This window comes from Pongo pygmaeus, chromosome 3 (assembly GCF_028885625.2).
Source record: "Pongo pygmaeus isolate AG05252 chromosome 3, NHGRI_mPonPyg2-v2.0_pri, whole genome shotgun sequence".
Taxonomy (NCBI): Eukaryota; Metazoa; Chordata; class Mammalia; order Primates; family Hominidae; genus Pongo; species Pongo pygmaeus.
The window spans coordinates 102,360,723-102,388,242 of NC_072376.2; the positions used below are offsets into that span (position 1 = coordinate 102,360,723).

The window sequence follows — 27,520 nt, forward strand, 5'->3', positions numbered from 1 at the left end:
TAGTGATAGCAGCAAGTATTTTACTTTTCTTAAAACATTTAGTCTCACGACAATCGTGTGAGATAGATAATATTATTGTAGATGCTTCGTAGATGAGGAAGTCACTTTTGCCAAAGTCATGGCTATAAATTGTGGAGTCAAGATCTAAAAGCAGGTAGCCTGGCTCCAGCAACCAACTATGTTATGGGAAATTTTTCAGGGAAATTTTTCTTTATTTTCTTTTGCTTATGCAGGTGTGCCCACTGCCCCCACCCCTCACTTTCGCCTAATTCAGGATTAGAAAAAAAAACAAAAAAAACTCTAGGTACAGAAATACACTCTCTTCTTTATTCACCCCTATGTGTGGAGTTAAAAGGAGAATAAAAGTCTTGTCCAGCAGGCAGACCTTCATCATCAGAAATGATCTTCTAATTCTGACCTACAAGGTGAAAAAAGCATGTATTGATGACAGCTCTGATGTTGCCAGAAATGCCTCATTCCCCTCCTCCTTCCTTCTTTTCCCCTTTCCTGTTCTTTTGTCCTATTTTTTCATCCTTTGCTCTATTTCTTACTTTTTCTTCTTCAACTCTCTCTGATTTTGACAAGAGACATGCAAAATTATTATTTATCACTTTGTGTGGCATTTTTTTCAGTATGTATGTATTTATTTATTTTTACTGTGGTAAAATATACATTAAAAAATTTACCATTCTATCCGTCTTTAAATGTACAGTTCTGTGGCTTTAAGTAGTTTCACATTGTTTTGCAGTCATCACTGCCATCTATTTCTGGAATGTTTTCATCTTCCCAAACTGAAGCTCTGTACCCATTAAAGAATAACTTCCCACTGCACCCTCCCCACTGTCCCTGGCAATCACCATTCTATTTTCTGTCTCTATGAATTTAACCACTTAAGTACATCATACAAGTGAAACTGTACAATATTTGTCCTTTTGCGTCTAGTTTATTTCACTTAGCATAGTATTTTCAAGGTTCTTCCTTTTCAAAGGTTGAATAATACCCCATTTTGAGTGTGTGTGTGTGTGTCTGTGTGTGTTTGTGTATGTGATTTTCTTTTTCCATTCATCTGTCAATGGACACATGAGTTGCCTCTACCTTTCTGTTATTGTGATACGTGATATTTTAATGATGTTCTCAAATTAGGGTAATGTGCTAGGGAGAACATGTACTCTGACTAGTGGTGCTATCTAAAATCTGTTCTATTTTTATTGACTTAGGACACATAGTTTCCCTCAGGGACTTAATAATGGAACCGTTAAAACAAATGAGGCTTTAGCTGAATTTTTTCCCTGATTAGTGACACCAATAAAAGTAGGTTTGTTAAGATATAGTTGCCTTTAAAATTCTATTTTCCTCTTTAAACAAATTATTTTTTACTAACTGATATTTTTTAAAAAGAGAGGGGGAATTAACCACATATGTCAGACTTATAGAGTTGAGAATGAAATGAGCAGGTTGGATTTGCAAAAAGTAGTAAACACTTATAAAAAATATAAGACTAACTTTTATATATTTAGGATATGTTTGTCCCACTTATCACTGAATTGGGTGGGGATTTTATCGCTATGGACTTCAGGAGTTTAGTGTAAAATGATGTACAACACTATTATTTCATAATTTTGCCATTAGTAATGGTCAGTTAAGTTTTGTTTGGATGTATTTTCATGCAATAATAATCTTATAATTAAGACAATAGTATTTTTCATGAGGTAAATTAGGAATAATATGAATAAATTATTCTCTTATGAGGCATTAATATTTTTCTCTCTAAATTAAGTCCCACCAGAGACTTAGTTCTTCCCCTGAAGCATTTATGAATTCATTAATATATGCATATGTTGTCATTTGCAAACTGTAGTCCTCTCTAAGTACAAGGTAAAGAAATGGACATTTGAGATCTTATACTTTCTCAAGTCAGAGAGGAATAGGTGGGTATTAGATGAGGTGTGAGAGGTTATTACTAGAGTCACCTGATAATCTTATTTCTTCAAGAGAATGTTAATTTTCAGAAGCAGCTATATCTGTCTTGTCCTATTTCGTTTTCCTCTTGTTCCCCTTTAAATCTCTATGTTAAAGGGGATGATGGGAAACAAAGGTCGTTCAATCCATAAAGTCTCCCCCAGAAACAAAATCTTCTCCAGTTTCTCAAAGAAAATTATATACCATTGGCTTGGTTTATGGTGGCGATTTTATTGTCTTACCTTGACTTTTAATGAACATCCTCAGGACGTGGTGTTTTCATACTATTGTGTCAATTAAAGCCACAGTTTATTAATATGAAAGTTTAAGTATTTAGCTTCTTTTGAATTAGATGACAAGCAATCTATTCATCTGGGTTCTAAGGACTAGTATAACTGAATAATGTTAGTTCTTAGATTATCCCTTTATTTCTTGGGAAAATATTCCGTGTGGTCATTATTTAAAGCCATCTTTTTTGCTTCAGTCCTTTCTCACTCAGTTCAGGATAAGAATTGGTATGACTGGGCCATTATTTAGTCAATTAATGGAAGTTTTTTACATTAGTCTTTTCACTAGTTTCCTGAAAGACTGAGTTTCTAAAATGTCAAAATAAAACATATAGTAAACTGTTTATTTATGATGCCTTCTCTGAGTTCATTATCCACAAGTCTTCGAGTTTTATGAATCATAATAGAATCCTTTCCCCTCTTTATTTTATATGTTCAACAAGCTAGGCCTTTGCTAATAACCAAAGATGTCTGCTTTTCCCTAGAACAAACCTTTACCTATTAACTTGGAAAATCCAAAGAATCAATACAAGCTTTTTTCAGTACATGTTGCTGCACAAAAGCAACAGAGTTATTACCCTGAAAGAGAATCCCAAATGTGGTCTGCTGGATGGAAGGTTATGACCCCATGGAAAACTAAACACTTCAAAGTAACTGCTCTCCGTCTACCATAATCAGTCTAGAAAGGTACAAAGGATTACTAGGTTTAAGCAAAATGCTTGTCTGGGATCATTGCATTGGCCTTTAAACTGCCCATCCCCATTTTGCCATGCTTCATTTTCTATTTTTAAACCTACATTTTCAGATAATTTGGCTTTAAAATTATATTTACATTTTTAATATCCCTTAATGAGCTTATTTCATTGGTAGCATAAACCTAATTACGAGTCACACCAGGGGCTCTTTTGCTGTGGATAGTTCTTCCAATTTACCCTGCATCAAAGATTGCTGGGCCATGAGCAGTCTGCTGATCTGCTTCTTTGCCTCCTCAACTATTTTAGTCATGAGGTTGTTTTAATGCTTAGGATTTCAAAAGGCCTCTGCCAGGTGATACTATCATTTTGCTTCACAGAGAATGAATATATTTTTTTCTTTTCAAAGCCCTGAGCATGTAGTGATGGTGATACTTGTGTTGTTTCTGCCCCACACTCCCTCCTCCACAGTCATTCAGAGAATGTTCATGTGACAATTTAATTGTGCTTCGGTTGAAGTGAGTCAGTCTCAGTAATTAGGATCATCATTGCATTTGCATGAGGAATCTAGTTAATTTTTTAAAGATCCCTTTATTGTGGTGCTCTCAATTTTGAATCTTTTTTTTTTTATTTCTTGCTTTTTCCAGTTCTTTGTTTTACATTATTTTTGCCTCAATTGTCACCAATGATTTAACAACATGTGCCAGCGTGTCTTCTTACTTGTTTAAGGGGCCTGAAATTTTAAACATTGCATTCAAAATAACACAATAAGTTCTATGGAGCTCAATTTCTCTGCCTTAGATGAATGACAATGTGGAATGATTAAATCAAGCAATTAACATATCTTTTTTTCTTTTTATGTGTTGTTTTCTGGAATTTGTGTATGATGTACTTAAGTGAGGTTTTACTTTGTGTTTATCCTCTTGGAATTCATTAAGCTTCTTAGATATGAGGGTTGATTTTTTTAAAAAAACAATTTTAGGAAACTTTCCCTTTTTTTCTTCTCATGTTTATTCTGCCCAATCTTAGGACCACTTCAGTTTTGCTCATTTATGTTTTTGAATTTTTTTCTCTGTACTTCAGTTTGGCTGGTTTCTATTCCTTGTCTTCGAGTTTATTGGTCTTACTTTCTAAAGTGTCCAAACTTTTGTTAAGCACATCCAGTCCATTTTTAATTCACATATTGTATACCTTTCGTTCTATTTAATGGTTAATTGTTTTAAAGTCATACGTTGCTAATTCCAACATCTATGTCATCCCTGTTTTTTTTTTTTTTTCTATTTACTGGAGTTTTACTCCATATACTGGTCCTATTTTGCTGCTTTTTCTCATATTTAGTTTTGTTTGCTTTTCATGCTGGGCATTGTGGATGCTATGTTATTAGTGTCTGTATTTTGTTGTTTGTAAGCACAAAATAGTATTCAGTCCAAGATTCAAGGACACCCCTATATTGACTTTTAAAATGATATTTCTGTCTGGCCCCCTCATTTTATTAATCTTTAACACATTTTTTAACCATCCTAGTATCCCCAAACTCAGATCTCTATTTTCTTTACGTGGTGTCTTTTCTGGAATCCATCCTTCTGTGATGCAGTTTGAAAATTGTTCCCAGGCACAAAACCAGATTGAATGCGGAGCTAACATCACATATTTTCCCTCAAGAATCATATCACTGCATTGTCTACTGCCCAACATCTGAAAACTGTTGCTTTATACATCTTGTCCAGATTTATAATTTTTGCCATAAAAAAGTAAATCTGATAGTTTATATAGCCAGGGACAAATTCTCTGAAATTTATGTTTTTCGTTTATTATATGAAAAGTTATAGAATAAGCTCATTTAACTCCTTATATCAAGCTAAGATTTGTTGTGAAAATTCATAGAATTTGAAGATTAATTTGAGGAAAATTGACATATTTGCATTGGGTTTCCCATTAATTAACATGATTCATTGGCTTTTTCTTTAAAGCTTTTCAATAAAGTTTAAAATTTTTACATATTAAATCTAACACTTCTTTTGCTGAATTTATTCTTAGGTACATTAATCTTGTTTTTTTTGCTATTGTTAATAGTGTCTTTTTGAATTTGTTGTTGGTATAGAGAAATGTAACTGATCTTAACTTTGTGATTGAATTAATATAAATTAATCTTGTATTAACTCATAAACATTTATATTTGATTACATTGCTGAATTGTCTTTTTAATTATAATAATCTGCATCTAGATCATTTTGTATTTTGTTTGGTTCCAATCATATCCACTGCAGCTAATAAGAGTTCTTTCTCTTCTCTTTTGATTTTTAAACCATTTATTTACTTATGCTTTACTGCACATAATTTAAAGTAATGGACCCAGATCTGAGTTTTTTATCTCAGTACTAATGTTAATATTTGCTACAAGAGCATTCTTGCATTTTGATTTATCTTATAGCTAAACTCTGCAGGTTTCTCATTTTAGCTTTGATTTATTCTTTTCCTTATTTTGATCCTGTTAGTGTTTCCTTATAGTCCCTGAGTACAGCAATACAGTAATAAGTTATTTTCTCTTATATTTAAATATTTTAAAGCTAAATAGCAATCTTACAAGGTTTCTGATCTATAGTATGGCAAAAATAGATGTTTGTCTGTGAAAATAATTTTGATGAAAAGAATTCTTTTTGACAACAGTTTTTTCCCTAACAATTATGATCTTCTTTAGGAATTGGTGTGCTTATGTACATACCAGGTTATCTCCCACAGTGATATTGGACAACCAGGTCACTTATGTCCCAGGTGGGAGAGGATCTTGTGGCCGGACCGGTGGACCCTGTCCTCAGAGGTATGTAATATTTCTTGAAAATAGCCACTGTTTTTGCACCATAATAAATTATACCTGGGAATATATAATGTTATTCATCCAAGGTACATAATACATAGTAGGGTCAGGAGATGGTTGTCACATTATGCTTTAGTAAGTGAAAATGCAGACACTAATAATATTTGCCTCATATGGTCATTTTTAGAATCATTTGAGATAATGCAATAATATATTTAGCCTAGTGCCTTGTGCCTTGTGAGCATTCAATCAATGTTAATTCTCATGCTTATTTCTATTTTTACTATCACTATTACTTTTACTTTATATCTGGTCAACAATCCTGTCCTTTAATTGCTTATGAATTTCATGCACAATTTTGAAGATTTATTATTTTCTCTTCATGCTAGGTCAGAAAGAAGTTTATAACTTTGTTCATATTCTAAAATTAGGAGAGCTTCTAGTTACAATTATGCATGGTAAAGCAGCTAAGTGAAGCTTTTCTCTTGTATCTATTGTAATTAGCCATGTCATTTGATTATCATTTTTTTAAAAAGTCTATGCTGTTGTCCTAAAAGATGAGGCTGAGTAATTGATAAATTCTCTGAATTCATGTAGTCACAGTAGCTCAGCTGGGGGTGTTTCCAAAGAGCCTGCAATAAAAACTCAAATTGTTATTCAGGCCATGATGGCTAATATTATGCAAATAGTCACACAAATAACTCAGGCAATGAATCTGACACATGGCAATCTGGAACAGTGCACAATAAGGATACATAAAATCAAGGTGTTTCTTAGTCCCTTGAGGAACAGCTAAGGTTCATGGTCCAGAGAGCTAAGCACATCTTAGGGATTTGGGAGAGCTGAACTCTAGTTCTGTTTTCAGCCCTTACTCCCTTTGTGACAACTTACTTGCCAATACGAGACACAAAGAATGCATTGCTAATTCTTTAGTAATGAAAACTTTACCACAGTAGCCCCTAGCATACTGCCCTTCTGGATTCAAGGTGAGCTCTTTTTATTTTTTTCTTTTCTTTAAACAAACCATAAGTATTTATCTTTATTCTTGAATCTTATCTTTTTTATGCCTTCTGAGTGGGTCCATTCATTCACTATTTTTAATACTCATTTCATAATTGCTACTTTTTCTGTTATTATGTCTGAGCTATATGCAACAGATATTTAGTTTGCCAAAGCAGGAACATTGACCCCAACAATAGTTCAACTAACTGCTTGAGCTCATCCTTACAAACTCTATATACAGTCCCTTTCCAAATTGCTTTGCTTCCTACTTAGCTTTAACTATGGGAGTGCAGATAGTATTTCACTAGACAGAATGATTTAGTGAAATAAATGAGGGTAAATGATTAGCATGCTTTTCAGATGGAAAGGATCTTGAAGCTCATTTTGCAACTGACAAATAGCCTCAGACATACTCGGTTACCTGTCATGTTATAGCAGAAACTGAAACTTAAGTCCCTAAAGGCCAGTCTGTTATAATGCTATTGCTCCACATGTTCAAGGTTTACCCATGTAGATGACTGTTGTCTCCATATAGTTGTACGTGGCAAACTCCAGGATAATAACAAGGGAGGCTAGCCCACATGACATGGGCTAAAATCACAGCTCTACCCCTTTTAGATACGGGACTTTGAGCGAGTTATTTCATCTCTCTGTTCTTTGGGTTCCTCATCAGCAAATCAGGATGATAATAATGCCTTCATCATAAACTAAAATGAAAATTAAGCAAGATAGTATGTACCCATTTTACAGACCCATTTGATAAATAGCAACTAAATATTAAAGTCACATGGATAAGACTAATATGGCCAAATTGTACTTATGACTTACATTTACACACACACAGAGCTCACAATTTAGTAGCAGTCGTTAATTATATTGATGGTTGTGTTGAACTGCTATAGTTTCCTTATTTCTTTTCTGCTGTTCTATGGTTTCATCTTAGAAATAAAATTTCCTCATATTACATCCCTTCTCTCTCTCTCTCAGAGAAATACTATATGACAAAAATAGTAGGTAGTATAATCTCAAAACTTTGAAGATGAAAAATTCAATGGGAAAATGATAGTGGTTATCATAATTTCTATTAGATCACGAATATCCAATTTGTTTCGAGTTGTTTGATACTGATCTGGAGGAAATACAGATCTTTTTAATTATAACAATATAGGAAATCATACGAATTGAAGTAGAATAAATTATCTCCATATAACTTTAAAATTGGAATGAAAATAAGTTCTAACATTGATTTAGCTAGAAGTATTATCAAGAGAAATGCTATAATATCTTTAGAAAGTCAATGACAGGTATCAATTTAAAATACCAAATACCGTAACTACTAATGCTTTTTATAATGCATTGAAAGAAACCTAAGTTAGGCAATAATATTGATGATGAATATTATGATTATAACAGCTAATACTAAATAAATACTTGTTATATTGTAGGCATTGCCCCAAAAACTTTACATTTATTATTCCAACTGATAATTTAATGTGAAACAAATAATCAATTTCCTCTCAATTGCTAAACTCTCTAGATCTCAGAAGATACCCAATCCTGTCTATAGGATGCAACATAAAATTGTCACCTCATTGGATTGGAGGTGCTGTCCTGGATACAGTGGGCCGAAATGTCAACTAAGAGGTACACTCTAATATTAATAATCACAATTCTGAATAATAAGAAACTGATTATATTGAAGAAAAGAATAGCATTTCCCCTTTTGAACCAAGGTAAATTAACATGTAGCCAAACTCCTAGGACTGTTATACTTTCTAAGCTTTCTAACTTGGTAGCTTTTATAACACTCTGAAGTCTCATAAGCTATTCTTTAACTTCTCCCCCATTTTTATGTTGGATTTATATGATGAGCAAATGGAAATCTGATGAAAGATCTTACTTATTCTTAACAACAAGCTATAGAGGCATGCCTTATTAAAATATCACGAATGCTAATTTTCAATTTTTAAATAAAGTATTATTAGAAGTGACTCAATATAAAAATAAGACTACCCTCTAGTTTTGTTCCAGTTCAGTTATTTGAAATAATGTGCCTATGAATGAAATTTAATATTAAAGGACATACAAAGTATGTCATGAATAATTCTCTCTTTTTCAAAATTCTAATGGAGCTATTTTTTTTTTCAACTGAGGTTTTAAAGACTTTCTGGTGGCAAGGCTGATCAAACACATGGTAACCCGCTGTGGCCTAATATCCATGTGACTATTATTTTGCTTTTGGCTTTAAACAGGTTTCCTTTGAAAAATAAGATATGGCATCAGCATACATATTTTAAATGAATGAATATTACAAGAAAGGCCATTAGCCGTGGTGGGGAATTCAATCAACAGTATAGGAGACTGTGATTAAAAATTAATATAACTGTGGAGAAACCATTATGACTCACATTAAGAAAAAGAAAATTATAATACAAAAGCTCTAGGAATCCTGCATTTTAGTTAGGGATATTATTTATGGTTTTACTAGCCTATACAATGAGAATCTGCAGGCAAATTTCACCATAATGCTATTTGTTCTGGGTCTGGCCTGAATTTCAAAGATGTTATAAAATTTCAATTTATATTCAGACTATAGAATGAATATGTACAGCATTTATAACCAGGTAAAATAAACTTTTAAATAAAATATAATCTATGCTGAAAATATTTGGAAATAAGGAATTTAGCATATTTTAAAAAGACCCAAATATGGCCATGATTTCTGATTTCCATGAAGTACACAAATATACTCACAATGGTAAAACATATCTGTGTCTAGAATTGGTGAATTGTTAAAAGTTCTGGATAATGTTTAGAATTCTGTTTCTGAAATCTGTATTTCTCTTCTTCTGCAAAGAAGGATATCATGAGATTATTAATTCCATCATTATTTCTTGATGATTCAAGTGTTTGCAGAGCACATTTCTAGAAATTTAGGATGTTATTACACATCTTATTAGTAGACACGTGGCAGGGAAAAAGTCTACTAATGAAATAATGTCATGGACTCTAGTTGATCAGAGCGTTGTTGCTCTGTGCTTCAACCTTTTATACTTAGAATCAATTCTTTATCACTATGGTGGACTACATACATGTAGGAAGAAAAAATACCAGAACATCACTGTAAATATAGACACAAGAAACAAAGACTAGCTGACAGTTTCCAATATAGACTGTGTCCTGCCACTCTCATTTTTCAGAGTATGATATGAAATATTTATGAATTCAAGTAGTTTAGGGATTGTCTAATGACATCTTATATCCTAATTAGAAGTAACCTGTGGATAGGTTTTATACTAGATTTACAAATCACTGTATTAATTTCCAGTGGCAAAAATGTCCCAGAACAGTTCTGATTACGACCTTCTGTCATAATAGTGTAATTGGAACCACTCATAATTCAGGTATTTGCTGATTAAGCTGTTATTGAAAGGCCTCTTTTCTACGGAAATCTACAATGGGAATAATGTTCCAATGGCAGATATGCCTATTGTGTCATATTGTCATACAACCAATTCTAATATAGCTTTGATTCCAAAAGAGCCTCCTGTTGCTCTCTACTATACTTTGACCATTCTACTTTTCACTTTTAGTGCAGTTGTATTTTCAGGGGCTGAATTTTCTATTAGTGCAATTGATGCACTGGTTGTATTAGGAACTACTGTGTCCCTTTGTCCCTTGAACCTTCATTATATCTCTCCTGGGGGGATATTTGCACATTTTCCCCTTCTAATAGCTAACTAAATTGCAGTAGGAAGATCTTCTAAATATGCAGGAAATATCACCAGTTCAGGAATAAATTGGAGCTGTTTGCAATTGTACTCATTTTTATTTCTTCTCCTCCACTTTTTTACCCTTCTTTCCATTTCTTTCTTTTATAGCCTTCTTTCTATTTCTTTGGGGATGTGGATCCATCTCGAAACTGTTAGAAAGAGATGTGGTGACTCAGAATACATGGCGATTCTCTCTTTATTCCACAATATGCTAATCTGCTACACATGTACTTTAGCTGCAACTCAGATAATCAAAATACTGGTAGCCACAGTTCTAGATTACCTTATAAAAATATTCATCATATTATCAAAAGGAAACCAATTTTTAAAAATCTAAATGAATAGAACTTTATTGGGGGAAAAAGGAGCATTAAGTCCAACATCAAAGTAATAGTTCTGATATGTTTTACATTTGTTATGTCATTTTCTCATTTCAAATATATATATTTGTACATAATGAGGAGTGAGTCATCAAAGACAGTTTGCACAAGGGTTTTGCCTTTAGAAAGGACCTAATTTTGTGATATGGTATTCAAGATACTTTTCAGAAAGCCAGCAGTAACATACACTTAAACCTGTTTTATAAAATTTGCAATAATGCTCTTTTCCAGTAGATGTCTCTAAAATATTCTGAAGTGGAACAAGGAAAGTGTGACTTGCTTTAATGACACAAAGGGCAATGATTTAAATACAAATAGTGTTAGATTACAGAGGATGAAGAAAACTTGTTGGCAAATCTGTTTTTAAAAGTCCAGTGGCTTTAATCATCAGATCCTTTATAGGAAAAAGGTATCTTATAACATTCTGTTTTGTACTGCAGATATTATGAATGCTGACAAAATGTGAGCATGTACAAGTGCTGAAATCAACTGGCCCCTACCATATGTTACGAATATATAAAAAATATTTGGTTTTACAAATGCTGTGAAATCATGCAATAAATTATATAAGAGCTACTGTAACTAACATTTGAATATGGGGCTTCTCCAGCAGGAGTATTTTAAAATGCATTCCCTGTAGTTTTGCATATCTAGTTCTTCCCAGCAGTGGCAAATGCTTTCTTCTTTGAGAAAGAACATTACCTCGTCTAAGCATCTTTCACAATAAAATTATGATGCATTTAGTGAAGAACACTATGTACCATAAGTGGTTGTTGCACCAAACTGCCTACTTCAATTTACCTAGTAAATCTCAGTAAAGCTTAATATGTACACCGAACATTCACCATGCAAGTATTCACTTGATATTGAGGGATCAGCTGGAAATCTGTCTCCTCAAGCCACAAAGGAAGGTTTTCTGGTTCTGAGTGAGAGAGAGCAAACATCCTCATTACCGAGTTGCCATTAATGACATCCTCCATATGGCTCGAAGGCCTGGAAGGAAAACAAAAAAAAAACTTGCAAATAAAACCCATCTAATTAAAAAAAAAAGCATCTAATAAGGAAGCTGTTGCTCCTACTGTAGACACTTGCTGACCTTGCTTCTCTAAGTCCTTGATCTGTCAAGGTCAGGGCTTCCATTGCAAGGGGAAAAAAAGAGAGTAACTGTGCTGGGAGAAAAGCAAAAAGGAATCCAACTTAAAAAATATATTGCATTGTAAAAAAATCTGAAGTGCACAAACATCTTTAAAAATTTAGTTGACTGAAATAAATGTCCTTCTGTCCCTGTACCTATCGCTTAGAAGGGAACAAGAAAAAGAAACTTAGAAATCTGTCCTGTATGGAACAAAGCAAAGGTCTGTACTCAAGTGAAAGACAGATTGCTTGGAAAACCTAGAATCTGTGGCAGTCCTTGTGGCAGAGAATACATTTGGGGAGACAGAAAGATTGCTAAATGAAAAAACAAAAGAGCACCAATCAACGAGGTTCTTTATCACAGGAGAGTAACTGACTCCACTGTCAGAGATCCTATCAGCTCTTTGCTGTGGCTGGTTAAATCCCGTGTAATAAATTGGGATGAATGCAAGTATTGAACTCTAGTCAACAAACAGAGGTAGGGAAAGATAACATAAACTATTGAATTTGTAAAACAGGCATTTCAAGTTTTCAACAGCCTTGGCAGGGACTCCATCCAATGAATTCCGGAGCAAAGAGATTCATGTGACAATTGGATCTCAAGGATCTTTGTGTGATGCTTAATAGTTGTTTCTTTTATTCTTGAGTACAGTTTTCTCACTCAGATTCTGAAAAAAAAACAAAAAACAATAAATTTAACAATACTGCTAAAAGCAAATGGGAAGCTTTATGAACATGCATGTGCACACATGCAATTACATTAATTTTTGGCATTTAATACTAAAAAATATAATCACATTTTCTTTCAAATTAGTGATCTTGAAACTATAAAATATGAAAAAAGCTTAATTTTTCTCATTTTGTATATATTATTTTCGTATACCGAGGAATGAATCATCAAATTTTAGTGTGCAGGAAAACTAGATTTTCACTTGATACGTCTATGCATGTTAATTTTTATCTTTTTCAATTCCTTGTTTTTTTTCTTTCTGACAGCTTTTCAATTTACTCTCTCCTCTCCTTCTCACTGATTTTAAAGTTTTTTCTTATGTTTTTGGTTACTATTTTCAATCTATTGATTATCTCCCGCATATCACTGTCTATTCCCTTTTTTAATGTAATAGCATTTTCCAAGATCACATGAATGATATATATCTCAAATTCTTTTGACCCTCAGGTCAATAGAAAATTAAACTTTGATGCTCTTCATTTGCTTCCTTTCTATTCTTGACACTTTACCTCTCACCTAGGTAAATTTTTACTTCTTGAGCATTCAGGATCTTTCCTAGACTGGGTAGCACAGAGGGAACTATATCTTGATGACATGTTCCTACTGAAGTCTCAAATAGGATCCTAGAAGAGTTAAAATCCCCCCGCACATCCTCGTGTGTGTGTGTGTGTGTGTGTGTGTGTGTGTGTGTGTGTGTGTGTGAAAGAGAGAGAGAGAGAGAGCCGTTGCCCTTGTTTCCCCAGTCTTTGAAGGATGTTAAGTAAAACATTGTTATAATCTTCATATTAAATATGCAGCATGTAATACTTTGTAAGAAGTAAAATTAAGAGACCTGATTAAAATTCCATTATAAAATGCAACTTAAAATAACATGTCACTATTTATAATAAAGCTTTACCACAGTATTTTGAACCCCTGGAAATAAATCCTGTGTAAAATGCTTTTGTGATTTGCATTGAGGTCTCTCCATTCAGGATCATGGGCACCCAAACCAATCTGCTTCTTGATTATGATGATTGGTGGGAAGGGGCAGCAGTCACAGTCAATATTGTATATAAATCAAATATTAAGAATGCATTACTTTTTATTTTCTTAAAGCATTGTCTATAATACAGTCTAAAACTACAGACCAAGTAATATACATCATACCAAATCACTCATATCATTCTAATAATTTCTAAGCAATTTATTGATTTCTACAAATTATATTGGTGTCGTCTTTCTTTTGCCATGGATGATACCAGCTAAATGATGTCCTTGTCAGAGAGGTAATTTAGTATAGGGAACTCTCTCAACCTCCTTTAATGACTTACCCATCAGATTTAGAGTCACTGGGTGACAAGAGGTCTCAATAAGTTTGTAATTTTATTAACATCAGTTAAATTATCCTCCTGCTGGATTATCTATTGGGCTTTCCTGAATAAAAAGTGATTGCATTCAATTTTTATCAGCACTTAAATACTGTGTGTATTTTTGAATGTTTACTATCTTTATTATTAACTAAATCATGAAAATTCTTATATAAATATCCTATTTAATTAGTTCATAGAGCTTTGTAAATGTCATTAGGCCAAATTCATCTGGCAACATAAATCAAGGAATATTTATTGCACTTTTATAGTTTTGTCATATAAATTTTGTTTTCAAACAATTTATTAGAAAATCTTTTTCTTATATAATTGGATTTTTACTAATTTTTATTTCAAATAGTATATATATCTATATATTTCAATTAATATATATTCATTTAAAAGAGAATATATAAGTTTCAAATGTATATTTATAGCATACATGAAATTTTTATATCTATACTATCTTTGATCAGTTTTTTAACTATCTCCAGTTTAATAAGGAGAATTTTCTTTTCTTGTAAAGCTGAAAAAGGATTGGCATTTCTGTTAGTGTCATCTCTGAAAATCTGTTATTTTTTTAAAAAGTCTATTTTCCAATGTTAAATTTCACAATTTATATGAAAGTGAATTCATAGGGCTTCATATAATTTAAAAAATGCCTTTTTAGCTGTAACATCACAGGCTATCTTTGAAGCCCAAATATTCTTCCAATTTTTATTATTTTACTTTTTAGCATGTGCTCTTGCTTTCCATCTCTTTCCATCTTTCTTTCTCCCTCTCGTCTACTTTTATTGTCTCTTCTTTATTTGATATATAGCCATAAATATGAAATTCATCTAGAAAAGATTTCAAGTGTTTACTTGATAACACATTATACTTTCAGTCAGAAATATTTGAATACAGTAGCTTATAGTGCCAAAATTTTTAAAAAACAGAAGTCTATCTAAAACTTTGCCTGGAACTCCTGGTTTACTTTTTCACTATTATTGCACTGGCTTCACCTATCTAAAAAATTAAATTTTCACATACACAAATTTCGTGGAAAATTCCTTTCTCAAGTGTTCATATGTATTACTACATTACTAATGCAGTATTAAAGATGTTTTCCCTTGTAACTTACTGAGATTTAAAAAAATTAACAGCTTTAAAATTCTTGATTTTTACATTTTAGGAAAATTATGAAAATACTTGTATATGAAAAAGTTCAAGTTTCATTAATAATACTTTTAAATTTTATTAAGTTGACTTTTAAGTTTTCTAAGAAGTTGTCTTACAAAAAGCAGTATCATAAAACTCATTTGCAATGATATTCCTAGATCAGCATTATTATTTTAGGTAAGTTCTGTAATATTTTTCTTTTCTAAAATGCTCTATTATTTTTAAATTCTCATTATTTTAAAAAAGAAATAATTTAAAATTCTGATTTTTTCTAAATATTTTATTATTTTATGGGCACTTTATTAACATTATCTGATAAAGTATTTTTTAAGTTTTTTACTTCAATTGATTTCATTGAACATTTTTATTATTAGGAATACTTATTTCATGAGACTAATTTCATAACATTTTTTAATATTTTCTTCTTCATGATTCACGGTTGCAAACGATCTTTAACAGAGTGGGTAAATGCCATTATGGTGAAAAATAAGTCTAATAATTTTATTTCTATACTATACAAATTTGTAGGATTGTTTGAATCCAACATTTACCTAGCAAGAAAAAATAATCTACCAATATTGAAAATCAAGTTGATTTTCATTCCAGAAATGTAACTTATTTATTTTATATTGAATTTATTTTTTATAATTATTTGGTATTATTTAGATGTTGTACATATTAAAAGATGTTCCAGACTAACTGAGTTTGGCACAGTATCATTACCTAATTTAGGACGAGGTTCCTAAGTGATATAATTTTTGTTTTATTCTCAGATTCAAAAAATTCATACTCAAGATACCTGAAACAAATGCTTTTAAAATTTGGTTAAACTTTTGTTTCTTTTTCAGTGTCTTCAATAATTTACTATAAACTTCTGGACCATAATTATCAAATAACTATGCATTTAGAACAATTAGCACATACTAATAAGTAAAATAAATTGAACATCAAACGATATGGAAGTTCTAGCAAATATATAAATCATAAGCAATGATAAACTGTTCGTTCTACTAAAACACTGACTGTTTCACAAAATCTATGCACTGCCTGACATCAGTCCAACAAAATGCTAATTCTGAAAAATAGTTTTCAGGTGTTGCCACAGTAGGAATTCCATTCATCACATATCCTACAAAATACATCGTTTATCATGTATCCATGATTAACTTGTAATTAGTTAATATTATAATTTGTATAACTCAGCTTGTCAGTTATTGGACTTCAGCATTATGTATTTGCCAACAGTTGTAGCTTTATTATATTTCAATATTTTAACAATTGGCCGACCACATTGCTACATACTGGCAAAACACAATCATGGAGTTGGGGAATGTGCAATGTTGCTAGATGGGAGTAAGGAGCAACAGTCTGGCTTTTGAGTGGAAAGTGATTTTATTTCTGAGACATTCTAAAATTGTCATTGGGCTGTAGATTTGATTGCTGTGAAGGCAGCACAAACATTCTTCATATGCTTCCATGCTTAACAGTGCCTCTTTAGGGATCTTGTGTTATAACAATAGAAAGAATGGTAATATCTACATGAGGAAATCAGGAAGCTGTGAAAGGCACCTTCCACCCCCATCCCACTTCACTTACTCTTTAAGGAATGGTATGAGACTCAAGGTTTTCATTTCCTAAACTTTATTAAATCATGTCTTCAACACACGCCTTTGTTATTAACAGGAATGCTATTTAAAAGTCTATGAAGATCGATTTCTGGATTGCAATTTTAGTATTAATATATCTAGTATTTTGTGCATTATAACAATGAATTCACCTCTTAGAAGTAGAAAGTTTAGCAATTTGTTCTAAATTAGTGTTCCTAACCAGGGCCATACATAGAAATCACCTATAGAGTTTTTTTTTTTTTTTAAATACGCACATGCCCCATTCCTCAAAATAGATCTACTGAATGAGAATCTCAGGTGAGGGAGTGGAAAGAACATGGACACTTAATGTTTCAAAGTATACAGGAACTTCTGATTTCCATCCACGAGGAAAAAGAAAAACAGTATTCTAATGGGATGTAAAGAAATATGTGTTATAATAAAAGTTAATGATAGAAAAGGAAATTCGAATAGTAATCTTGTTTGTATTCAACAAAACAATATTATCTTTGCTTTCACTATAATTATGCTTCCCTTCCTAACAAAGTATCCACAGCCTACTGAGTTATGGTACTACCTTCAAATGCACCAGCTCTTTTTGTTCCTATGATCTAGCCAAAAAGGTAAGCAGCAAATAAATGAAAAGATCATTGTTCATCCTGTTAAATTCACCTGTTCTTACTGCTATAAATACTTATAAGTTAGTATCCTTAACATTCATATTTAAATTAATAGGTCTAAGGTGGGGCTCTAGAAGTTCTACCACCAAAAGTTTCCAGGTGATGCTCATACTGCTGATTAAGGGACCCCAGTCTGAGAACCATTGCTTTACTCTCTAGATATACTCTTGGATGGATTTACATTTAAGCTTCCAGAATAAAATGTCTTATTACACCATTTAAGGAGGAATCGTGATAAAAATTTATGCAATGATTAAATGGTTGTATCTGTATGAATGAATTTAAACTTACACTATAATAACCTTATTGCTAGGTCTTAGAAGAATATTCACACTTTTCCCCACCCACTCCATCCCCTAAATAATTAAACTATTCCCCAAGCTGCAGATTGCCTTTGTCCATCAGATAAGTCAACAATTACACAGGACTTTATAGAATACAGTGGAGGAAACGAAAATCAAAAAGAAACAGCATCAAAACAAAAATCTTGGACACGAGTGGAAATTCATTAATTTAGCTCAATGCCCTGAAGAAAAACAATGCAAAATTCAATCTAACAATATAGACTCACCCAAATTAATGCCAAATATACTTCCTGTGGAGTAGAGAAACTTAAGTATTATATAGTCAAAGCCACATATGGCTTAGGGAGCATAATTAACATGTGCCAGAGATGCAGAGTTTCATTGGTTCATAAATTCACATGGGAAGAAGCACAGCTAGACACAAAACGCTTGTTTCCTCATGTCTGTCATGCAGACTTTAATGGATACATTTGTTTGTTAGAAGTCTGTAAATTAAAGCCATATTATTTGATGTTCTCAATATTTTATTTTATTTATTTTTATTTTAATTATTTATTGATCGATTGGTTGGCAGAGTCCTGCTCTATCCCCCAGCTGGAGTGCAGTGGTGCCATCTCGGCTCACTGCAACCTCCGCCTCCCGGGTTCAGTCGATTCTCCTGCCTCAGCCTCCCAAGTAGCTGGAATTACAGGCACCTGAGCCACCACATCTGACTAATTTTTGTATTTTTAGTAGAGACGGGCTTTCACTATGTTGGCCAGGCTGGTCTTGAGCTCCGACCTCAAGTGATCCACCTGCCTGGGCCTCCCAAAGTGCTGGGATTACAGGCGTGAGCCACCGCACCTGGCCTGTACTCAATATTTTAAATAGATCATTTCTCTAAATTGTTTTCCCCAATGAAAAATTATATTGCCATTTAAAATATTATTTGATTCATGGGAAATATTACTTGCCATTTAAAATATTACTTGATTCATGTTAAATTCTTCAATATAGATTTATTTTACAAGATTTTCTATTTAATGAAATTTCACTGACTTTACCAGTTGATTTGCTTGAAATGTGCCTGGCAATAGTTTACTTTTATTTTTAGTCCAGTTTGAGACTATCAAAATCTGGAAACAATCCATTTAAGTGGCACTATTAATGAAATAGCTATTTTTATTTTAGTAAGGAACCTGTAGCTCTCCCTTTTTTCCAAGTAGACACCAGTTGGAAATTGCCTTGTTAAACAATCAGCCTTTGTGGCAGTCCACTTATAAGAATGCTATAGCTTTTAACACAGCGGATCTAAAAATCCCTCAATTATGCAGGCAGTTTACATCTACTAGTTTACAGAGCTCCTCCAAACTACCATCCATTTTCACGGAAAGGAGGCCTGAATAATTTTATTTTTTTTCCAAGCAGAATTAGAGTCCTGCATTTCCCACTCCAATGTGGTGTCGCATTGCCCTATGGTTGGGGGCAGAGCAGCTTACTCTGCAATCATCCCCGACCATCATGCTTCAGTACACGGGAAAATGAATGTCAGCCACATTATTGTTCAGGACTGGAAAAAATGAGGCTGTCCCAGTGCTTAACTGTCTCTCTTCTCTTTCTGCTTCCTTCTAGCTCAGGAACAGCAACATTTGATACACACCAACCAGGCTGAAAGTCATACAGCTGCTGGCAGAGGAGTAGCTGAGCAGCAGCAGCAGCAAGGCTGTGGTGACCCAGGTCATAGATTGTAATTACTATCATCTCTAACCCAATTATTGTCAATGCTATTTATTACAACTTCCAAGCAAGAAATCTCTTAGTTGTCAAATGATTGATGCTGACACATTAGCATACTTCTCAGTCTTTTTCTACTGGTGCTGGATGTTGGGAGAAATTGTGGCTAAGCTATAATAGGTACTGAAAAGACCATGTATAATTATAGAAGCTTTGTGTACAAACACAGAAGGAAGAAAAATGCTGTGATACTAGGTTGTAAGGAAACCACAGGTTTCCAAAATAAGACCAAACTTTTGTTCTCCAAAGAGTGCCATTATGGAAGACCCTTGACGTGGAAGGAACAACTTATTGTTTTAAGGGATCTAAGAAGGCTCTCTTCCATTCATTGATAAGAGGTTGCTTAATGGGTACTGATCCCTAAGAAATGGGATTATGACTAAGAATCAACAAGAACCTCCTGCTGATCCAAAGTTGGCATGTCACATATTTTTCCATCTCTCTAATCAGCTTTTGCCATTTCTTTTAGGCTAAACTTTAGCTCTTACAGACATAAGGTTGGTTGCTGCTAAAAACATCTATTCACTGTATTTGGCACGGATCTAGTCATACAAAACAAGGCACTCAATTAAGAAATGTGACTTAAAGGGCTGTCTTTAAGAATGCAGCTGAATATCCCCTAACAATGGTGTTGTAATTTTTTAAGGGATTGAAATTCAGTATCTTTATAAAAGACCATAATATTCTTGAATTACTGCAATACATGTGTAAAGGGATAGACAGTATTATTGCTATATAAAGTGATTCAAACTAAATTATAAGTCTCTTTATCTTTGATTAACGAATACCTCAGTAAACAATACAATTCTCAGAACATAGCTACAACTACATACATATATATAACTGAATATTTTTAATGCTGAGGTATTGAATTTGGAAGCAGAAGATGAGCCATCAGCTCTGTAACTGCGAGCAAGTTATTTTGGTTTTCTGCCCCTTTGTTTCTTTTTTTTTTTTTTTCTTTTATTATTATTATTATTATCATTATTATACTTTAGGTTTTATGGTACATGTGCGCAATGTGCAGGTAAGTTACATATGTATACATGTGCCATGCTGGTGCGCTGCACCCACCAACTCGTCATCTAGCATTAGGTATATCTCCCAATGCTATCCCTCCCCCCGCCCCCACCCCACAACAGTCCCCGAAGTGTGATGTTCCCCTTCCTGTGTCCATGTGTTCTCATTGTTCAATTCCCACCTATGAGTGAGAATATGCGGTGTTTGGTTTTTTGTTCTTGCGATAGTTTACTGAGAATGATGATTTCCAGTTTCATCCATGTCCCTACAAAGGACGTGAACTCATCATTTTTTATGGCTGCATAGTATTCCATGGTGTATATGTGCCACATTTTCTTAATCCAGTCTATCATTGTTGGACATTGGTGTTTCTTTTTGAGAGTGTAACAGTAACTCTTTGAAATAATTTTTTTAAAACACTGAAAATTCTGGGAAAAGTTAAAACATTTTAGAAATCTAAGCTATTATACTACTCTTTACAAATTTCTACACTTAGTCTTAACATTCAAGTTGCCATTTGCTAAATGAATATAGTCTTGTATTTTCAAATGTATTCATGCAAATATAGTTTATTTGAATTACCTTCAAACCTATCATGAAATGTAAGTGATTTTTAAATATATATATATTTAATTTTTAATTAAAAATTTAAGTGGTTTTAGGCTGGGCACAGTGGCTCATGCCTATAATCCCAGCAATTTGGAAGGCCGAGGCGGGTGGATCACGAGGTCAGAAGATCGAAAACATCCTGGCCTATATGGTGAAACCCCGTCTCTACTAAAATAAAAAAAAAATTAGTCTAGCATGGTGGTGCATGCCTGTAATCCTAGCTACTTGGGAGGCTGAGGCAGGAGAATTGCTTGGACCCGGGAGGCAGAGGTTGCAGTGAGCCAAGATCATGCCACTGCACTGCAGCCTGGTGACAGAGCGAGACTGTCTCAAAAATAAAAAATTAAAAATTAAGTGTTTTTAAATATATCTATTTAACTTTCAATTTTTGTGGGTACATAGTAGGTGTATATATTGTTTTGATACAGGTACACAATGTGTAATAATCATATAATGGAGAATGAGGTATCCATCCCCTCAAGCATTTATCCTTTCGGTTACAAATAATCCAATTATATTCTCTTAGTTATTTTAAAATGTACAATTAAATTATTATTGACTATAGTCACCACATGGCGCTATTAAATAGATCTTATTCATTCTTTCTTTTGCTATTCTTTTTTATTATTTATTGATTTATTTATTTTAGAGACAGGGTCTGCACCCAGGCAGGAGTGCAGTGGAGTGATCACGCATCACTGCAGCCTCCATCTCCAGAGCTCAACCAATCCTCCTGCCTCAGGTGCCCAAGCAGCTGGGAATACAGGCATGTGCCACCATGCCTGGTTAATTTTTTTTTTTTTTTGTAGAGATGAAGTTTAGCCATGTTGCCCAGGCTAGTCTTGAATCTCTGAGCCAAAGCAGTCCACCTGCCTCAGCCTCCCAAAGTGCTGGGACTACAGCCGTGAGCCACTGTGCCCCAGACTCTAACAATTTTTTTATACCCAAATAAAAAACAAATTTTTATTTATTTTTTTTAAAAAATATATATATATTTAATTTTTAATTAAAAATTTAAGTGGTTTTAGGCTGGGTGCGGTGGCTCACGCCTGTAATCCCAACACTTTGGGAGGCCAAGGTGGGTGGATCACGAGGTCAGGAGATCGAGAACATCCTGGCCAACATGGTGAAACCCTGTCTCTACTCAAACAAAAAAAATTAGCCACACGTGGTGGCATGCACCTGTAGTCCCAGCTACTCGGAAGGCTGAGGCAGGGGAATCGCTTGAACCTGGGAGGCAAACCACCCCCACCTCACTCCAATCAGCCATTATCCTTCCCATCCTCTGATAACCATCCTTGTACTCTCTATCTCCTTGAGTTCAATTGTTTTGATGTTTAGATCCCACAAATATATGAGAACATGCGATGTTTGTCTTTCTGTTCCTGGCTTATTTCCCTTAGCATAATGATCTCCAGTTCCATCCATGTTGTTGCTTTGTTTTTTATGGCTGAATAATACTCCATTGTGTATATATACCACATTTTCTTTATCCATTCATCTGTTGATGGTCATGTGTGTTTCTTCCATATCTTGGCTATTGTGAATAGTGCTGGCAATATACATGGGAGTGCAGATACTTCTTGGATATAATGATTTCCTTTCTTTTGAGTGTATACCTAGAAGTGGGATTGCTAGATCATATGGTAGCTCTATTTTTAGTTTTTGAGGAACCTCCAAACTGTTCTCCATAGTGGTTGTACTAACTTACATTCCTACCAACAGGGTATGGTGGTTCCCTTTTCTGCATATCCTTGCCAGCATTTGTTATTTCCTGTCTTTTGGATATAAGCCATTTTAACTGAGGTGAGATGATATCGCATGGTAGTTTTGGTCTGAGTTTCTCTGATGATCAGTTATGTTAAGCACCTTTTTATAAGCCTGTTTGCCATTTGTATGTCTTCTTTTGACAAATGTCTATTCAAATCTTTTGCCCTGTTTTGACTGGATTATCAGATGTTTTCCTATAGGCTTGTTTGACCTTCTTATATATTTTGATTATTAGTCGCTTGTCAGATGGGTGGTTTGCAGAGATTTTTCTCTCATTCTGTGGGTTGTGTCTTGACTTTGTTGGTTGTTTCTTTTGCTGTGCAGAAGCTTTTTAACTTGATATGATCCCATCTGTCCATTTTTGCTTTGAGTGTCTGTGGTTGTGGGGTATTACTCAAGAAATTTTTGCTCAGACCAATGTCCTAGAGACTACTACAATGTTTTCTTGTAGTAGTTTCATGTTTTGAGGTCTTAGACTTAAAGAGCTAATCCTTTTTTATTTGATTTTTGTGCATAGTAAGAGATAGAGGTCTAGAGTCATTATTCTGCATATGGACATCCAATTTCCCCAGTACCATTTATTAAAGAGACTGTCTTTTCCCTAGTGTATGTTTTTGGCACCTTTGTTGAAAATGAGCTCACTGTAGATATGTGGATTTGTTTCTGGGTTCTCTATTCTATTCCATTGGTCTATTTGTCTATTTTTATGCCAGTACCATGCTGTTTTGGTTACTATAGCTCTGTGTTGTAATTTGAAGTCAGGTAGTATGATTCCTCCAGTTGTTCCTTCAGTTGTTCTTTTTGCTTAGGTAAGCTTTGGTTATTCTGGGTCTTTTGTTGTTCCATATAAATTTTAGGATTTTTTTTTTTTGTATTTCTGTGAAGAATGTCATTAGTGTTTTGATAGGGATTGCATTGAATCTGTAGGTTGCTTTGGATAGTATGGACATTTTAACAATATTTATTCTTCCGATTCATAAACACGGCATATCTTCAATTTCTTTCATTAGTGTTTTATAGTTTTCATTATAGTGACCTTCCACTTCTTTGGTTAATTGAATTCTTATGTATTTAACTTTGTGTGTGGCTATTGTAAATGAGATTACTTTTTTTTCTTTCTCAGATTATTCACTGCTGGCATATAAAAATGCTACTGAGTTTCGTATGTTGGTTTTGTATCCTGCGATTTTACTGAATTCATTTATCCATTCTAATAGTTTTTTGGTGGAGTCTTCAGGTGTTTCCAAATATAAGGTCATATCATCTGCAGACAAGGATAATTTGACCCCTTCCTTTCCAATTTGAATGCCCTTTATTTCTTTGTCTTGTCTGATAGCTCTAGCTAGAGCTTCTAGTGCTTTGTTGAAAAATAGTAGTGAAAGTGAGCATCTTTGTTGTGCTCCAGATCACACAAGAAAGGGTTTTAGTTTTTCTTCATTCAGTATGATACCAACTATAGGTCAAAATATATTTTTTAATGGTCACAATTTTCTCTTCTATATGCAGAAGTGATGCAAAAAATGACTGACCAGGTGAACTACCAGGCAATGAAACTGACTCTTCTGCAGAAGAAGATTGATAATATTTCTTTGACTTTGAATGATGTAAGGAACACTTACTCCTCCCTAGAAGGAAAAGTCAGCGAAGATAAAAGCAGAGAATTTCAATCTCTTCTAAAAGGTAAAATAAAATAAAATAAAATATTCATTCAGTAACACAGAAAGCAAATGATTCATTTTTCTTTTCTTACATCACTTTGGGATCTTTGCTTTAGTTTGGGTGGTATGGAAACCTAAGAAAGATATTTTTTGAATGAGATATAAATTCACTAAAATTCTGAAATAATTTGAAATATCTACATTTTATTATATATACTGAAGTCTTTGACTGAATATTCCATTTGGTTGATAAACATGATGTCTCTAACTATAGCCTAACATATTCATTTTTAGTTAAAGTGAGTCATATTAATTTACTTCCGTTGTGTTATCCACTTCAAGAATAAAGACACAGTTAGGGGATCAAGACAGGTGGTTGCATTGTTGTCTCAATACTATTGATGGAGACATTGAGGATAAATCTGAAGTGCATCATCCCCCAGATTTTCTAGGTTATGGTGTAAAATCTATTAAATATATCCTAAAACATTCCAGCTATTATTAATATTAAAGAATAATAATTTATATATGTGAATAGGCTTTGCCTGAATTTTGTGCTCTTCAAACAGTGGGCTTAAAAGCAGGCTATGTTTCTTTCTGGAGGCTCTACAGGATAATCCATTTCCTGCTAATCCAAGATGTTGGCAGAATTCATTTTCTTGCAGTTGTAGGACTGAGGTCCCTGTTTTCTTGATGTCTGTAAACTGAGGCCCATTCCCAGCTTCTAGAAGCCACTGCATTTCTTGACTCATCATCCTCCATCTTTAAAGCCAGTTACATTGTGTTGAGTTCTCCCTGCATCTTTCTGACCATGTAATTCTGTTGGACCTACCTGGATAATTAGAAAAATCTCTCTATCTCAAGGTGCTTAACTTAATCACATTTGCCAAGTCCCTTTTGCCATGTAAGGCACATATTCATGGATACAGGGAATTAGCATATGGACACCTTGGGGGAAAGGGGTGTGTATTATTGTGCCTACCACAGAGATTTACGTATAGTGAGTAATTGTTATGATAGTGTTATACACAGGATACAATGGGACTACTTGAGACTTGCAACAAATCCAATCTAAGGAGACCAGGGAAAGCATTTAGAAAGAGAAACCATCTCAATTGATGTTAACCATGCAAAAAGGTTTCGGGTAGGGCAAGGATGTTCTAGGCATGGTTAGTTTGATTCCTGGGAGCGTCCCAATCAGGTTTATTGTATGAAACTTGTCTGTTTGCAAGTTTCAGGATTACTGGTTTTTTTCCTTTTGCTTTATTCATTAAAAAACTCAGTGTACAACCCTATTTTTATCATTCACAAGTTATCTTTTCTCTATTGATTTAAAAAAGATAAATAGGTGGATATTTAATATATCATCTACCAGTATGGATGCTTACGTAGCTCAACGACAATTATGTTTTTTAATCATATAAATAATTGCTGCTACTCAGCCACTAAAAGAAAGACCCTGTCCTACATATCTGGTATGGCCCAACCTTACCAATGCTAAGCATGAGAAGGAAATATTTTCCCCCCTGACGTGACAGCATGAGAAAGAAGTCAAACAGAAACAGTATGTAATTGACTATAACCATCTGAATGAGATTTGTTTAGCAAGATTTGGTTCTCATGACCTAAGAGAATTAGCCTGTCAACTGTTTTTTTTTTTTGTGACCTACCAGCCTACTACAAAGATTCTGGCACTGACACAGGAGAAAAATCACACACTCACAGCAACAGCATTAATAATGAAACTCCCTCCGCAATAGGAGGAATTAATTGTGTACTGAGCACAGTCATTAATTATAAGAACCAGAGGGCTTGTAGTTAATGAATATTCTTACAGGAAACAAAAACTAAACCCACCTCCAAAGTGCTGTGCTTGCCTAGTGAAACCACAGCTTCCTCCCTAGTTTACTTTACATCCAAGGTGAAAAACACTGCTTAATCTGCCAGTAGCCATAGAAACTTTTGAAAATCAAATGTCTCAACTCCGTAAGAGGAGGTGGATACCTTAAGAGGTACCTAAATGTTATTAAAAGGCCATACATTCACAATTGCAGAAGGCGCATGCTAAGGTATCTGATATCAAATATATCTGATAAGTCACCAAATGTAATATGCTTTTAAGAAAATGGAAGCATATCAGTCACAGGAAACATAAACAAATAGAATTAAAATGATGTGCCCATTCAAATATTAACATAAAGCACTTTGACATGTTCTTGGGAAATCAGATTCTTGTACAGAGGCTTGTTTAGTAACAAATTGTAGAAATGTTATCTGAAAAGCTTCTTATCCCAAAACACATTTTTAAGCTAATAATATGTTTAATATCTTTTCAGACATTGCTGTGATTTTGCACTTTCTTCAAAGTATTTTTCCATAAAAGTGTTAAAGCTTAACAGCTAAAGTAATTTATATTATTCATTTTCATTGTTTTTTCTCCTAATTATGTTGATGAAGATTTTGTACTGAGTTTTATCTATCTGCAGGGTTTTTGCTTATTGTTTTTCTTATTATGACTTTTAGGCATGTAGTTTTTTGTTTGCTGAAGTTAAACATTTATTGTCATTGTCCACAACTAATAAATTCAATAAAGCTTAAATTTTATTATACCTTTTCAATCTTGAAAAACTGTAAGACTATAAATTTAAAGAAGGTCTAATCTGAACCTTAAATGTTGTATTATATTTCATCAAGTTTTTGATGTCGTGAGAAGTAGAATCATTTTTAACTAATGGGAAATGACTAAACGTTATTATAGAAAGAGTAATATTAATATTACTATTGAATAGTACCTTACACTCAATGATACTTACATA

General features: G+C 33.6%; 1 protein-coding gene across 4 annotated transcripts in view; it reads left to right on the forward strand.

The window, feature by feature from the left end:
- MMRN1 (multimerin 1) overlaps positions 1-27,520 on the forward strand; it is a 74,020-nt gene that overhangs the window by 24,090 nt on the left and 22,410 nt on the right. For all 4 annotated transcript variants that reach the window (XM_054486165.2, XM_063663907.1, XM_063663909.1 and 1 more), the window contains 4 exons: positions 5,637-5,756; positions 8,293-8,399; positions 19,486-19,590; positions 24,553-24,726. In XM_054486165.2, the coding sequence (XP_054342140.1) occupies positions 5,637-5,756; positions 8,293-8,399; positions 19,486-19,590; positions 24,553-24,726 (506 nt within the window). The remainder of the gene's footprint in view (positions 1-5,636; positions 5,757-8,292; positions 8,400-19,485; positions 19,591-24,552; positions 24,727-27,520) is intronic.